Genomic DNA, 12,475 nt, shown 5'->3' with positions numbered 1-12,475 from the left:
TACTCACCCTCCTTCTTCCTCATTAACTCCAACACAACCCACTTTCTGCATATATTTCACATTAAAAGCTGTAAGTCCGAAAAAATGGGTTTACAGCATGGGTTACAAGCTTCTTGACAACTGTTTCAAATAATCCTTAGCAGACACCAATATTCAATGGATTATATTTCTGTTTGGTATTGTTAAAGTTGCTTATTATTTTTAGAGTTGCACACATATACCCAAACAGCCATTGGTTTACAACTAAGAGCAGTTTGATTTTTTCCTTTTGCTGAATGTCAGTCTGACATCTAAGAAAGACTATCAGTCATAGGCTGAAATTGTTTCTGCACAACCAAGTTACAGACGATTTTGTCAGCCAAAGTCACGACTAAGAAAAAAAGACTTGAGTTTGAATGAATCTAAGGCAATATGAAAAACTTCCGAAGTCAGTAATATTCACCATTAATGTAGGCATAATTCCCTTTTAGTACACTACTGTGTAATTTGTAAATCTTTCTGTGCTTCAAAGTTATCAGGTGTACCCTTTATGTCCAAGTATTTACAATACGACTACAACTGGGAAGATGCATTTGATTGGCTTTTCTCTTTTCTAAGCTGTGCACACTTGGAAAGAAAACGCGAGTAGGCATATCCCTTGTCATAGGATGGAGAACCTCTGTAACGCAAAAAATTTGTCTTCTACAAATTGAAACAGCAGAAGTAGGGGTAATGCTGCCACCGGCATCCATTCAACACGCTAACAGGAACCCCAAGCCAGGACCACCTAGTTCACTCTAAAAGAAGCTGACAAAATGTGCTCTGCACAATCACTAGAGGCTCTTCTGCCCAACAGTCTTGCAGAGTTTGACAAAAGCCTGTGGCTTGAGTTTTACAATGAAGTTAAGCGCAACACTAGCCACCTCCTCTCTCTCCCTCCTCACAAGAACAGTGAGACACTGTCAGACAATTATAATTTCCCAAGAAAATACAGCGCCAAGGTTTACATCTCCAGACTGCTCAAATGAAAAAAAGCATCCTCATCATAGTGGAGCACTTCTTTAATGTCTTTTTGCTCCCAAGTTGCTACCTTCTTGAGATGGCAGTGGGTAAATTGTGCACCATCACACATAAAGAACTAGGCAAGTAAGAGGCTCGTCTCCCTCAGTATGAGTATAGGCAACTCTCTTTTTTAGCCTTAATATCAAACCAGTTACAGCTGTATTTCAGCTTTTTTTTTTTGGTGAGGTTGGGCTTCCAAACCAGCTGGGCTGTCCAGAGTAGCAGCAGGGAGATGAGACAACTGCAGATGAATGTTGGCTTGCTCCCACAACCATGGTGACCTCATTTTCTTTAGGGAATACTGGAAGAATGCAGCGCAAGAGCAGCAGCTAACTTCATGTGGCCACACACATGGAACTTGTTGTACCCAAGAAATGGCTAGCAAACCTAGAACAATCTAGAAACTTCTAAAAATACTCCTGTAAGATTACTGTTACTAAGATCAGTCTATCAGATACACCTAGGAAGAGGCACAGGCATTGACATGTGACTTAAGTTCTCTTCTAGGGGTGGCATTACTAAACCACGTGAGCAAAAGCCATTATGCTACAAGCTGTGTAACCACCCTGATATTGCAAGGGCCAAAAAAAACCCCAAAAAACCCCACCAACCCCAAAAAACCACATCACACCAAAAAACAAAGACAGAAAAATTCCTGGAATGGAGAATATTAACTAGCTTATACCGCCTGCCAACGCGCCGCAAACGGTTGCAATACCCTATTCAGATTTAAACACTCTTTCTGCTTACTTTCTGCCCTACTTTCTGAGGGTACTACTCACATTCAAACAAAGAGCTACAAATTCAAAGATTAAAGAGGATAAGGAGGATAGTCAAACACCCTCCGTGAAACTCTGGTTTCTTCTAATTGTTTCCAGAATATTTTTGGGTTTTGGAAGGAACCATGAAGAATGTCATAAAGCAGCAGTACATCAAGCTACATGTTAGTTTATTTTTACAGCCTAAAAATGATACACAAAAATACTGAACAATCTCTGTGTCAGCACTGGGGAAACATTTATCTGTTATGCAGTTAACGTAAACTCAGGAAAACTGTTTCCAGAAAGACAGCCTAAATGTTGTGATAGCGCAAGTAAAGCCTCCACTCAGTAAGACCTGCAGGTATCCAAGAGTCAAATCAAAACTAAAATCCCTCCTGTGCTCTGGTTTAGAGGAAAGTGTAAATGCCGTGGTTCTAGCAGGGCTGTGCTCCCAGAAACCCTTCTCTCAGGACTGTTTTGTTCCAGCTCCGGGGCTCACCATCCCCATAGCCAAGGGTGGAGCGCTGTGAGTCACACCTGTCCGGGCAAGGACAGCAATTTACACCGCCCTTGCTCTGCGGGATGGAACAGCTTCTCAAGAGTGATGCAAGTAGATCCCAGAGCGGATTTACACAGTCACAGCAGGAAGTATCAGTTTTCCTTCTTTCAGTTGTCTTTACAAACCCTATGGAATCCCTCCAATTCTACCTCTGCTTGCCATTTTTAGGAGGAACATTATTCCTCTGTTCCTCAGACACCAAATTGTGGGCCTGCCAAAGAAAACAAGCTATTCCAATCATTAGAGGAAATAAAAAATCCACTAACTTAATAAACATTTTTGATCTTACTAATAAAACCAGAGCAAGTAAAAACAGAGGAGAGATCTTAGCTGTCTGAGCAAAAGGAGCTCTCATACGGTGAGACCAAACAGGTAGGGCATGGCAGTGGTGCAGCATCTGTTGCAGCAGTGCAGTTCTGATGCCTTCAAAAGACTGCAACCCCCAGAGAGGCAGCAAAACTGCACTTTCCATGAGAAGCAGCAGGCACTTCCTGTCAAGCTCAGTGCCTCTTATGCCTCACTTTCCTGTGCATGCCACAGCTGACTTGTTTATGGACATGGTTAAACGTTCACAGTATCCACCGGATTCCAGTATTTCATAAATGAACACCAATTGGCATTTAGCTTGCCACAGGGACTCCAAACAAACAATTTTTATGGATTCTATGTAGTATTTTTCTTAAATGTCATAGAGTTCTTCTGCCAATCAAGAAAAAAAAAATAAAATCAATGCAGCTCTCATGCTTCTCAAATTTTGCTTTACAACCAGTTTTTTCAATTGCTAGAGCTTTACCAGAGAGGAGGGCAGGATGGGCAGCCACTATCATGCTGAAGAAAAAGGTGACTTGAGAAGACACGAATGGAAATTTTGTCTGCAGAGGTATCAAGCATGAATGAACAAGGGAGTGAAAGAGATTTTTTCAGAGAAGTACTACCAGTTTAGAAAATACTTACTTGACAAATCTCACCACAATCATCGCCAGTTATGATCATCTCAGAGTTAGCAATATTTATCTTCTTAAATAACATTAACATAATGTGACTCTATCACTACTTTTACAGTGGTATATATGCACGATTATACTTTCTCTTATTTCTTTTTCTTTTTGCATATTAATATTTTCATGACAGGTAGTTGTAACAACATTGCCTTGTGCTAGTAGAAATGTTTACAAGAAAGAACAAATCAAGCAGTTATCAAAAAACTGGCAGCTAATACCAAGGAACACTGAAAATCTGCTACATGGGTAGGGCACCATGTCCACATTACCTATGAAAGTGTCAAATCTAATTCGATGTTCTCTAGAAAATCCAGGCATTCTAGTAGTTTAGTTGCATCCTCACAAGCTAAACTTTAAGAAGCTGCTTCCTTGTTCTAGTCCAACTTTCTTTAGGTTGAGAATAATGGGTAAAAGCAAGTGATGAAAAGTGTTTTCCTGTAGTCAAATGTAAAGTTTATTTTAACATAGTAACAAGTAATGACGTAGTGTAATACCCCAAGCTTTGCTGCTCCAAGAACAGACAACAATGCAATTTGTACCATTGTGTTTCATCACAAATACCAGTACAAGTAGATGCAAATCCTACTGATATCCATTTGAGCCATATTTCTCACCACAAGTGGCTTAGGTCATCTACAGGATGCCAAAAAATAAAGTTAAATGCAGAGGTGCAGGCTGGGTGGCTACACCTTCCTTTATCCACCCTTGCTATCACTTATGTGGTACCCTGGGATGTACGTTACACTAAAGGAATATTTAGATGATACAGTGCAGTTCTTTGCAGAGCTCGTTAGGCTTCGCAAAGTATGATTTTGCCATAGAGAATGGAGCACTTTTGAGCCTGAGGATGATACTCTGCAGAACACATAGCTTAATTATGGGCAGCTACTCAGTATCAGTCATAATAAGCCTAACTACCTTTAAGTCATAATCAAATTATATTTACAGTATAATTCACACCACGTTCTGCACCATTCTTGTATCGGTCCAGAATTTCCAGGAACTTGCTGTACCTTATTGTTGTTCCCTGTAGTCGATCAATTTTCTTATTTAATTCAGCAATGATACTGTGCAGCTCTGTGATTCGTTCCTCATAGCGTAGTGTTGTTCGCTCCTGCACATCTTCATGCTCTCTCATTAGGTGGGACTGTTCACACTAAAGTGGAGAAAATAGGAACAGAAAGGGTCTTATGAATAACTGCACAGAGAGCAGATACAAGGTGAAAGCACACACCATTAATGATTTTGTTACTCGTCAGACCAACACTGCCTTAGCAAGAGAAAAGACTGATGCAAAATATTGACAGGTACACAATTGCAAGATTTTAGGAACAGAAAGACTATGCAGCGCACTATTTTTTTTTCTAAAGGGCAGAAGTTGCCTTTCCTGCTTAAACAAAAACCACCATTTGCAAATCAAAATAGCTGTAAAAATTTGAATCTGTGAGATTCATGATTCATTGTAAATCTCCAAGGATCTTCCCAACGTGTTCTGAATTAGAAAAAGTCCTAAGGCAGAAACCACACTATTATAATGAAAAGTAGCCACACTTGGAGGTTATGGCTTCTTCTCTAGTATGAGTATTTGTTTTTATGAGCCTTTAAAGATAGCATAGTATAATTTTTATTATTTTAATCCTCTACAATAAAATGCTTATTATTTGAAAAATTAAAAGGCTACCCGGTTGCTTGTTTTTCATACGTATCACAAAATCCTTCTTTTCCTTTCCAATAGAATTTTAAGTCCAGCCTCATGCCAGCAAACAGCCTACTTCAATTACAGCAAACAATTACAGTCTACTGCAATTACAATCCAACACTGCATGCTGATTGAAGTTATGCTTGGTAGTGGCTGAAAAGAGCAAGACTTGCAACTTTTTGCATCTGACCCCCCCTGCCCCCCCGGAAACAGTCATGCCTCCTTACAACCACAGAATCATAGGTACTATGCTGTCAATAAAAGGAAGTTCACAAGCCAACTGACAGTATAAAACCCACACTTGTTAATTGAAGACCTGCAATGTAAGATCCTAGTAGCATTTCTAAAGTCTACAATTTACCGTAATGTATGAGGTCCTCCAACATTGCTGCATCAAAACTTATTTTTTCAAACCAAGTAAACACTCTATACAAACATAACTCCCTCAATCCTTTGTATCATAAATAAGAAAATTATATCCAAACTAACAGGTATGCCAGAATTTTCATAGTTTGCCCTCATATTTTTTGGCCACTCACATTGGCAGCTTGAGAACATAATCTACATAAAAGGCTGCTTGAAAACTAGAATTTACATTGAGCTTCAGTAACATTTTTGTTTTAATTTTTAAATAAAATTTATTTCAATATTTTTAAGTTCCAGGAATAGGCACATTGAAAGGTAGCCCTGACATTAGAGCACCCTCACACAGACTACAACAAAACAGTTTCTTACTCCAGCTGGAGTCAAAAGTACTTTCACCGAAACTAAGACAAAAACACCATATCTTCACACTGAAGAGGAGAGCAAAGGGTCACATTTTAGAAGACTGATAATGTTCACCTGGCTTTTAAGACTCCTTGTTAGCAACAAACATGGTTATACATGTATATTATAATGAGTGTTTATTGTAGGATCATTCCTCAACTTACTTCTCATGTTTCTCTATCTTAACATTGTATCTGGCTGAAGAACTACCACTGCTATCAAAGTGCAGAAATAATACAGAGAAAATGTTTAACAAAAGCTTTAGAACAGATTTAAGTACAATAAAGAGTTGCTTATTCTGCCTTTCTAAACCTAAATTTCCTCTGACACACATTGATACCCACAAACACTACCTAAGCATTATCCAGATCAATCAATTATGTGCACTGTTTTTTTCTTTTAAACCGAAAAGATGTTTCAGATGGAGTGTGTAATGATTATTTTCAGACAATAAATAAAAACCCTATCACAACAATTTTTGTTTTTCTAAGCTGCGCACTGAAAAGCAGAATTTGTTTATCTTGACTGAAGATATATGGACTCTTGCTAATGGACCTCTGCCACATTACCAGATTTGCTTTCTGTTTTCTCCAGCCATTTCTCAGTCACCATTTTTCAGGATAACCATCATTTAGTGACAGACATACTCTGTGAACAAACAGCAATCTGGCAATATAAGACAGCAGCTTCACATTTGATTTTTTAAAAGCTTGCTTGGATTATCTTGGGCAAAAGTAACTGGAAAAGGCAGAAAGGAGACCTCTGTGAAGACAATACATGATATTAAGAGGGACTGCTGCGCCTTGAAGGTGGGTACAGAGTTGGGTCTCATAAGTTCTGGTCAGCCATGACAAGTCTAAACTAAAAAAGGCAAAAGAATCCGAACAATGGAAACATAGTTCAGTATGAATCCCAAAATGCAGCAATGGAAAATCCTTCTGGTTATACAGAATTGCTCCTTATTATGGCACATTCATCTCAAAGCTTAAAAGGGAAAAGAAACAAATGCATGTTTTGGTACCCATTGCTAAAGTCTTTTTCTGGGATACTGAACCTGTTCATCATCCTCTTTAGCTTCTGTGTCCTTTGAGTCTCAGAACAATGATCTGCCACCAGTTCCTATTTCTTTGCAAAGTGTACACATTCAGCTTTTGCAATTTATTTGCATGTCAGTCACACAACCTTTTTAAGATAAATACCTTACACGCTTTTCCTCATACCTCTTCCAGCCTCATACTTAAGCTCTGATCAAAACCATTAAGAGCTCTAATTCTCTAAGAAAGCAAACACAGGGATAATCCACAGAGAGGCTGCAAAAGATGAGCAATTGTTGAGGTCAGGAGGGAAGCACAGTTCTCGGTTTAAGTGACCCTTGGCTGGTTTTTGGTACAGACCTAAAAGGTTATTTCAATTACAGTATAAATTAACAATGCCTGGAAACACCCTTGTCTGACCTCTTGATGCTGGGAAACAACCACAACAGCAAGAAGAGTATGAGGGAGGATGATAAGGGAAAATATTTTAACCCAAGGATATTGTCTCAACACATGATTCTACTGCCTATTAATGTACATAAATTCCGAGAACAAGAAACACCACCAGAGCAAACCTTTACGTTAAATTTGTAGCGTTCAGTCAGAGGACAAAAAAAGAACGACCAGCAGCAGTGCTTGCTAAAAGATCCTGCACTGCCTCAGGCCCTGCGGAGACAAACACTGGCTATGGCATTGTTCACGAAGAACACAAGTCATCACCTGAATGAGCCACAATGATAAACCCGTCTAACAGGCTCACAGGAGCTAAAAATCTTCACTCAGCTAATACAGTATTTTAATTTAAGAGGAGTGGCAGATTTTAAAGTGAGAATCCATTCGTCTAATTTTAGGTATAAACAGAAGTCCATTGTGCCAAATCCTCAATCCCCAAAACATGCATGGTCAGAATGAATCATTTGGTGGTATACTCTGTCTATACTTGATGCGGAAGAAGAAGTGTAAGTACACAGGACTAACCCATCTGAGATAAGGACATCACACAACAGAATGAGCAATTTCAAAGTTCACCTGAACACCATGAATTTCTATTTCAAGTTACTTTGTTAAATGAGAAACTGAAGCCTTCCTGTGAAGTTCATGTGTTCTTATAGGACTATAGAATATTAGTTTTATTCTTACACTGAAATTCTGCTGTCCCCCCCTATATTCTCAATAATCTAGAGGATAGTAAAGAATTATTACTGCAGTAATGGGCCTTATTGCTATGTGACAGAGCAACCAGAATGATGCAGCACAATCTTTGTTACCCTGTGTCTACAGTTGTTATAAAATTCCAAAATTACAAGGACTAAGCACAAAGAATGAGAAAGCAGGACTACGTTGTGAAAGGAGATAAACTGATAAGAAAGATGTAGTAAGTGAATTGTCTATTCTTGTTGTATTTGCTGAAACATTCAGCATGTTATTAAATCCCACGTTCTATCATAACACTGCAGAACTCAGTATCACAGGATGAAGGAAATGCCAAGAATGTAGATGGATTAGAAAGAAGATTAGATAAATCCATGGAGGACAGGACCATAGAGGACTATTAAATGAGATGCAGCCACCTGCTCACAGATGTTGGCAGAAAGGTGGGGGAGTATGAAGGAGGGCAACTCTTTATATGCATTTCTTATGCTCTCCCTTCAGACATGCACTATTTATCACTACCAAAGCCAGGTTACCGTGCCAGACAGAGCTAGTAGAAAGCACTACTTTTCTTCTCATAACCACAGAAAGATTTTTGGAAGACATTAGTTGTGGTTGACCAGTACTTTACAGCATATTTCATTCAAGGGATCACTCTGTTGCCAAATTGTCCACTGATACAAAGACAGATACAAGCAGATCTCATGTCTTACTGAAATAATAGAAGGGTGTAGGCAAACGCTATAGCAGGTCTCCACAGACTGCAGTTTTGGAAAGGAGCATGATAGAACAACCGGTAACACATTACGTCCTTTCACAAAATTTTAAGCACAGGCTATCCAACTATCTTTCTTCACCATTTGTCATCTATTACTGGAATCATCTCTGCTCTGCACATCACTCATCCCTTCTTCCAAAGTGCCTCACATGCCTCATGAAATGATGGGAAAGGTATTACCAAAAATGTGTTTTTAAGAGCTATTTGTTCCAGAGAGCATTTACCACGCCAGACGAAATTAAACATGTGCTGCCTTTGTAAGTATAGTCCAGATGCAGAATAGAGATTTAATACTTACCCACTAGCATCTGAATATGGTTATGCAGAACCTCAAACACCTCTTATTTAATTTATGGCTTCTTAACCTCTGATTTGCATTAGTGAGGAAGAAGTGCATTAGACAGAGGTTGTAGAGGAAAAAAATGATATGATATGATACATGATACAAATTTGGATGAATCTCTGTGGAGTGGGAGGAAGAGTTCAAAAAATTATGTTAAGTGGAGCATCTACTTGGAAGCAATGCAGTTAGAAAAAGAAGAAAAGGTAAAGTGGCTTCACCAGAGCCTGTCTTAGTACTTAAACAAAGCCAATACATTGAATATATGAGTTGTGCTTGTTTAATGGCTTATTCCTTGAGAAAGATTGTATCTTACTTAATACACAACCCCAAAAATTTCTACCCACTTAAGGGCTTTTTAAAAAAAATACTGAAAAGACCTAAAACATTAAAACTTTATAGAAATTGTTCATTAAAAAAGTATTTTTTTTAATCTGAAAGCTAGCTAGCACACTAGCTTCAGATATTCTGATTTTGTATTATTCACAGTTCATGTAGCAGTCATCACTATGCTAGCATTCACAAGCATACAGCCCAAGATCATGTAAAAACCCTCAGCATTATAAATTGAACACTGCATATGCATGCATAATTGGTAACCCATCACAGAAAACACCAATCAATCTTGAGCCAACAGAGCACATGTTAATTGGGATTAAGCCCTTAATCCCAGCCACCATCAGTGGGGATTCATGACTGTATGGGACCACCTACAAGGCACTCTTCATTGGCTGAGAGACGGTATGTGTATTTTTAAACAAAGATCTGGAAATGAAAATAAAATCCTGACAAAAACCTCTGATTAGCACAAGACCCTGCAGAGTTATAAATAACAACAAAGTCAGTGTAGTCATGCGGAATGATGCGGATCGTTTGGATACGGTGGATCCATCTGACTGTTCAATGATTGTCAAATGCAGCCTCATATCAAACTGTATGTCAGAAAGAGGACTCTAACTCTGAGTGCAGTAGAAATCAGAAAAGGCTCTCAGGATTATAGCTAATAAACAATGTTAAGTCCCAGTGTGGCTCTGGCTCACATACTGAGGGGAATAAAAACACGGAAGCTTTTATTTCTGGATGTTGCATTGATGGTCTGCAATAAGAGTATCACTTACAAGCCCCAAAACCTTAAAGGCAGCCGAAAAAATATCAGGGAATGCAGACAAGGGCCAAAATATATTTGGAGGATTGAAGTAAGAGCCTAAAAATTTACACTGCTTAAACTTTTTTGCATTTGGCTTGAGTTTAAGTAACCTGCAACCCCCTACCAAAATGTAGTGAAGACTCTAAATTTGCAAAATCACAGAATGGCTGAGGTTGACAGGGACCTCTGGAGGTCATTCATCCAACCCCTTACCCAACTCAAGGAGGGCCACCTAGAGCAGGTTGCCCAAGACCAGGTCCAGGTGGCTTGAGTACTTCCAAGGCTGTAGATTCCACAACCTCTTTGGGGAACAAATAAGATGCTATACTTTACAGGACAAAATGCTACGCGAGTATAAATTGGTATGTATTTTGAATTAGTTTTGAAATGTAAAGTACTTATAAAATGTATTTGCCAGAATGACAGTATCTGGAAACAAAGATTTTGTTTATAGAAGAGAGAAGTATTAAGAACAGTTCAGTTCTCATTGTTTGCATTTGCCTCTCTACATTTACCTTGATCTGAAAAGATTTTTTTTTTTTTTTAAGAGCTGTGAAAGCATTAGAGTTCAGATCTTATTCTTACTTAATCCCTTGGCTTTCCACTGGCTGTGTTTTCCACAACAGATACATACAAACTGGCTTACTAAAAGCTAGACTGAGATCACAAGTCATTTCTCACATACCACCAAAGCACTGCCAATTGGCAATAGCTTTTGATCAGTGTTAATTTGTGCCGTGTTTGAATCTGACCCAGGAGTGGAAGGATCTGCAATCAGTTACCTAATCCACTGAGAGTATGCTGCAATTTTTATACTCTAAAATATTTCAAGGCAGTCGCTGTTTATATTGGCTTCAAAACAAAAGTAATCTAATTCTTTCTTGCTGTTTTTTTAGAAGAACATAAAACTTAAACCAGAACATAAAACTTAAAACCCACGGCAACTACGTTTCTTGCAGTCTTAAAATTCTTTTCACTTGTGACATTGTTCAGATATTTTATCCTCTCCCCACATACCATATTCCTCTCTGAAGAACAAGGACAACACACAATCAACGACCCTCTTCAGAATCTTGAACTATTGCTCACCTGCGCTTTTGCCAATTTCTTTTCCAACAGGTCACGCTCCCTTTCTGTTTGTTGTAGACGTTTATTAAGCTCCACTATGTCTCCCTTTAACGAAGCCAGGGCTGCTAAATGAAGCTAGAAGACAAAAGGAAAGAAACAAATTAACCAATTCACAAGGCATATAGCAATAGCATTTGAAAGAAGACATAGTATTATACAGCAGCTGCAATATCTGTGGATTTCTGCAGTAGTTAATAGGAACTTCAGTGTAACAAAAGAAATCTACTTGCTACTAAATACTTTTTACATGGAATTCTCCTGTCCAGACAGCACAGACATTCACTGATCAGAAAACACATTATAAGGATAAATACAATGGACTATAATTCAGCTGGAAACGTGTAGATTAGTTCTAACATTAGTTTAATAAGAAGTAGCCCGAGTCTTGTGTTACAAAACCTTACATTAAATGTCAACTCAGATTTGTATTATAAAAGAAGGTGCATCATGTTTTGATGCCTCCAGACATATAGAGGTTATCAGTTTGGGGAAGGGAGTAACTCCACGCATAGGATTTGGTTTTATTTCGCAACTAAAGCTTACTCCACTTTGAGCTCCTGCTCTGTAGTTGTTCTCTTTGGTCCCATGTCAGTGAGTTTCACTGATTCTAATCTACTGAAGCCACACATGAAGAACCTGAACCATTTTTCTTTCTGCAGTAGACCCTTTTGACGAAAGGCACGTTCTACATTTGGAAATATGTAACACACTAGGATAACTAACACCATCTAAATTACCTTAGCTACATAACTTAGAAATCAAGAACAATTCTTAGAAGAATTCTATACCTGTAACTCATTCACACTCTCTTCCTGTCCTTAAACATCCTATTCACCATTACACTGAAGGCATCAGCTATCATTCAACACTCAGTACTGACAACTACAACCAAAAAGTCCAGGAGAAAAACTAGCCACTAATCCTGAAGTCTGTCTTTGTAGTAGTAAAGAAACAACTCCAAGTTATACTGGCTGAGAAAACAAGAGTGACCAGACCAAGTAACACAGCACACACCGCTCAGCTGCCAAGATTCAGTCTGAAACACAGACCCTGTTTCTAGTCCTTCA

General features: G+C 38.6%; 1 protein-coding gene across 1 annotated transcript in view; it reads right to left on the bottom strand.

Annotated features, from left to right (window-relative positions):
* MCC (mutated in colorectal cancers) overlaps window positions 1-12,475 on the bottom strand; it is a 160,733-nt gene that overhangs the window by 57,755 nt on the left and 90,503 nt on the right. Inside the window, exons 2-3 of the mRNA XM_009893811.1 lie at window positions 11,370-11,483; window positions 4,376-4,518 (exon numbers count right to left, since the gene is read on the bottom strand). Of these exons, the coding sequence (XP_009892113.1) occupies window positions 4,376-4,518; window positions 11,370-11,483 (257 nt within the window). The remainder of the gene's footprint in view (window positions 1-4,375; window positions 4,519-11,369; window positions 11,484-12,475) is intronic.

The sequence above is a fragment of the Charadrius vociferus genome, unplaced genomic scaffold (genome assembly GCF_000708025.1).
Source record: "Charadrius vociferus isolate BGI_N301 unplaced genomic scaffold, ASM70802v2 scaffold158, whole genome shotgun sequence".
In the NCBI taxonomy this organism is placed as follows: domain Eukaryota; kingdom Metazoa; phylum Chordata; class Aves; order Charadriiformes; family Charadriidae; genus Charadrius; species Charadrius vociferus.
The sequence above is the reverse complement of the archived record's forward strand: the minus strand, read 5'-3'. Positions and strand labels throughout refer to the sequence as shown.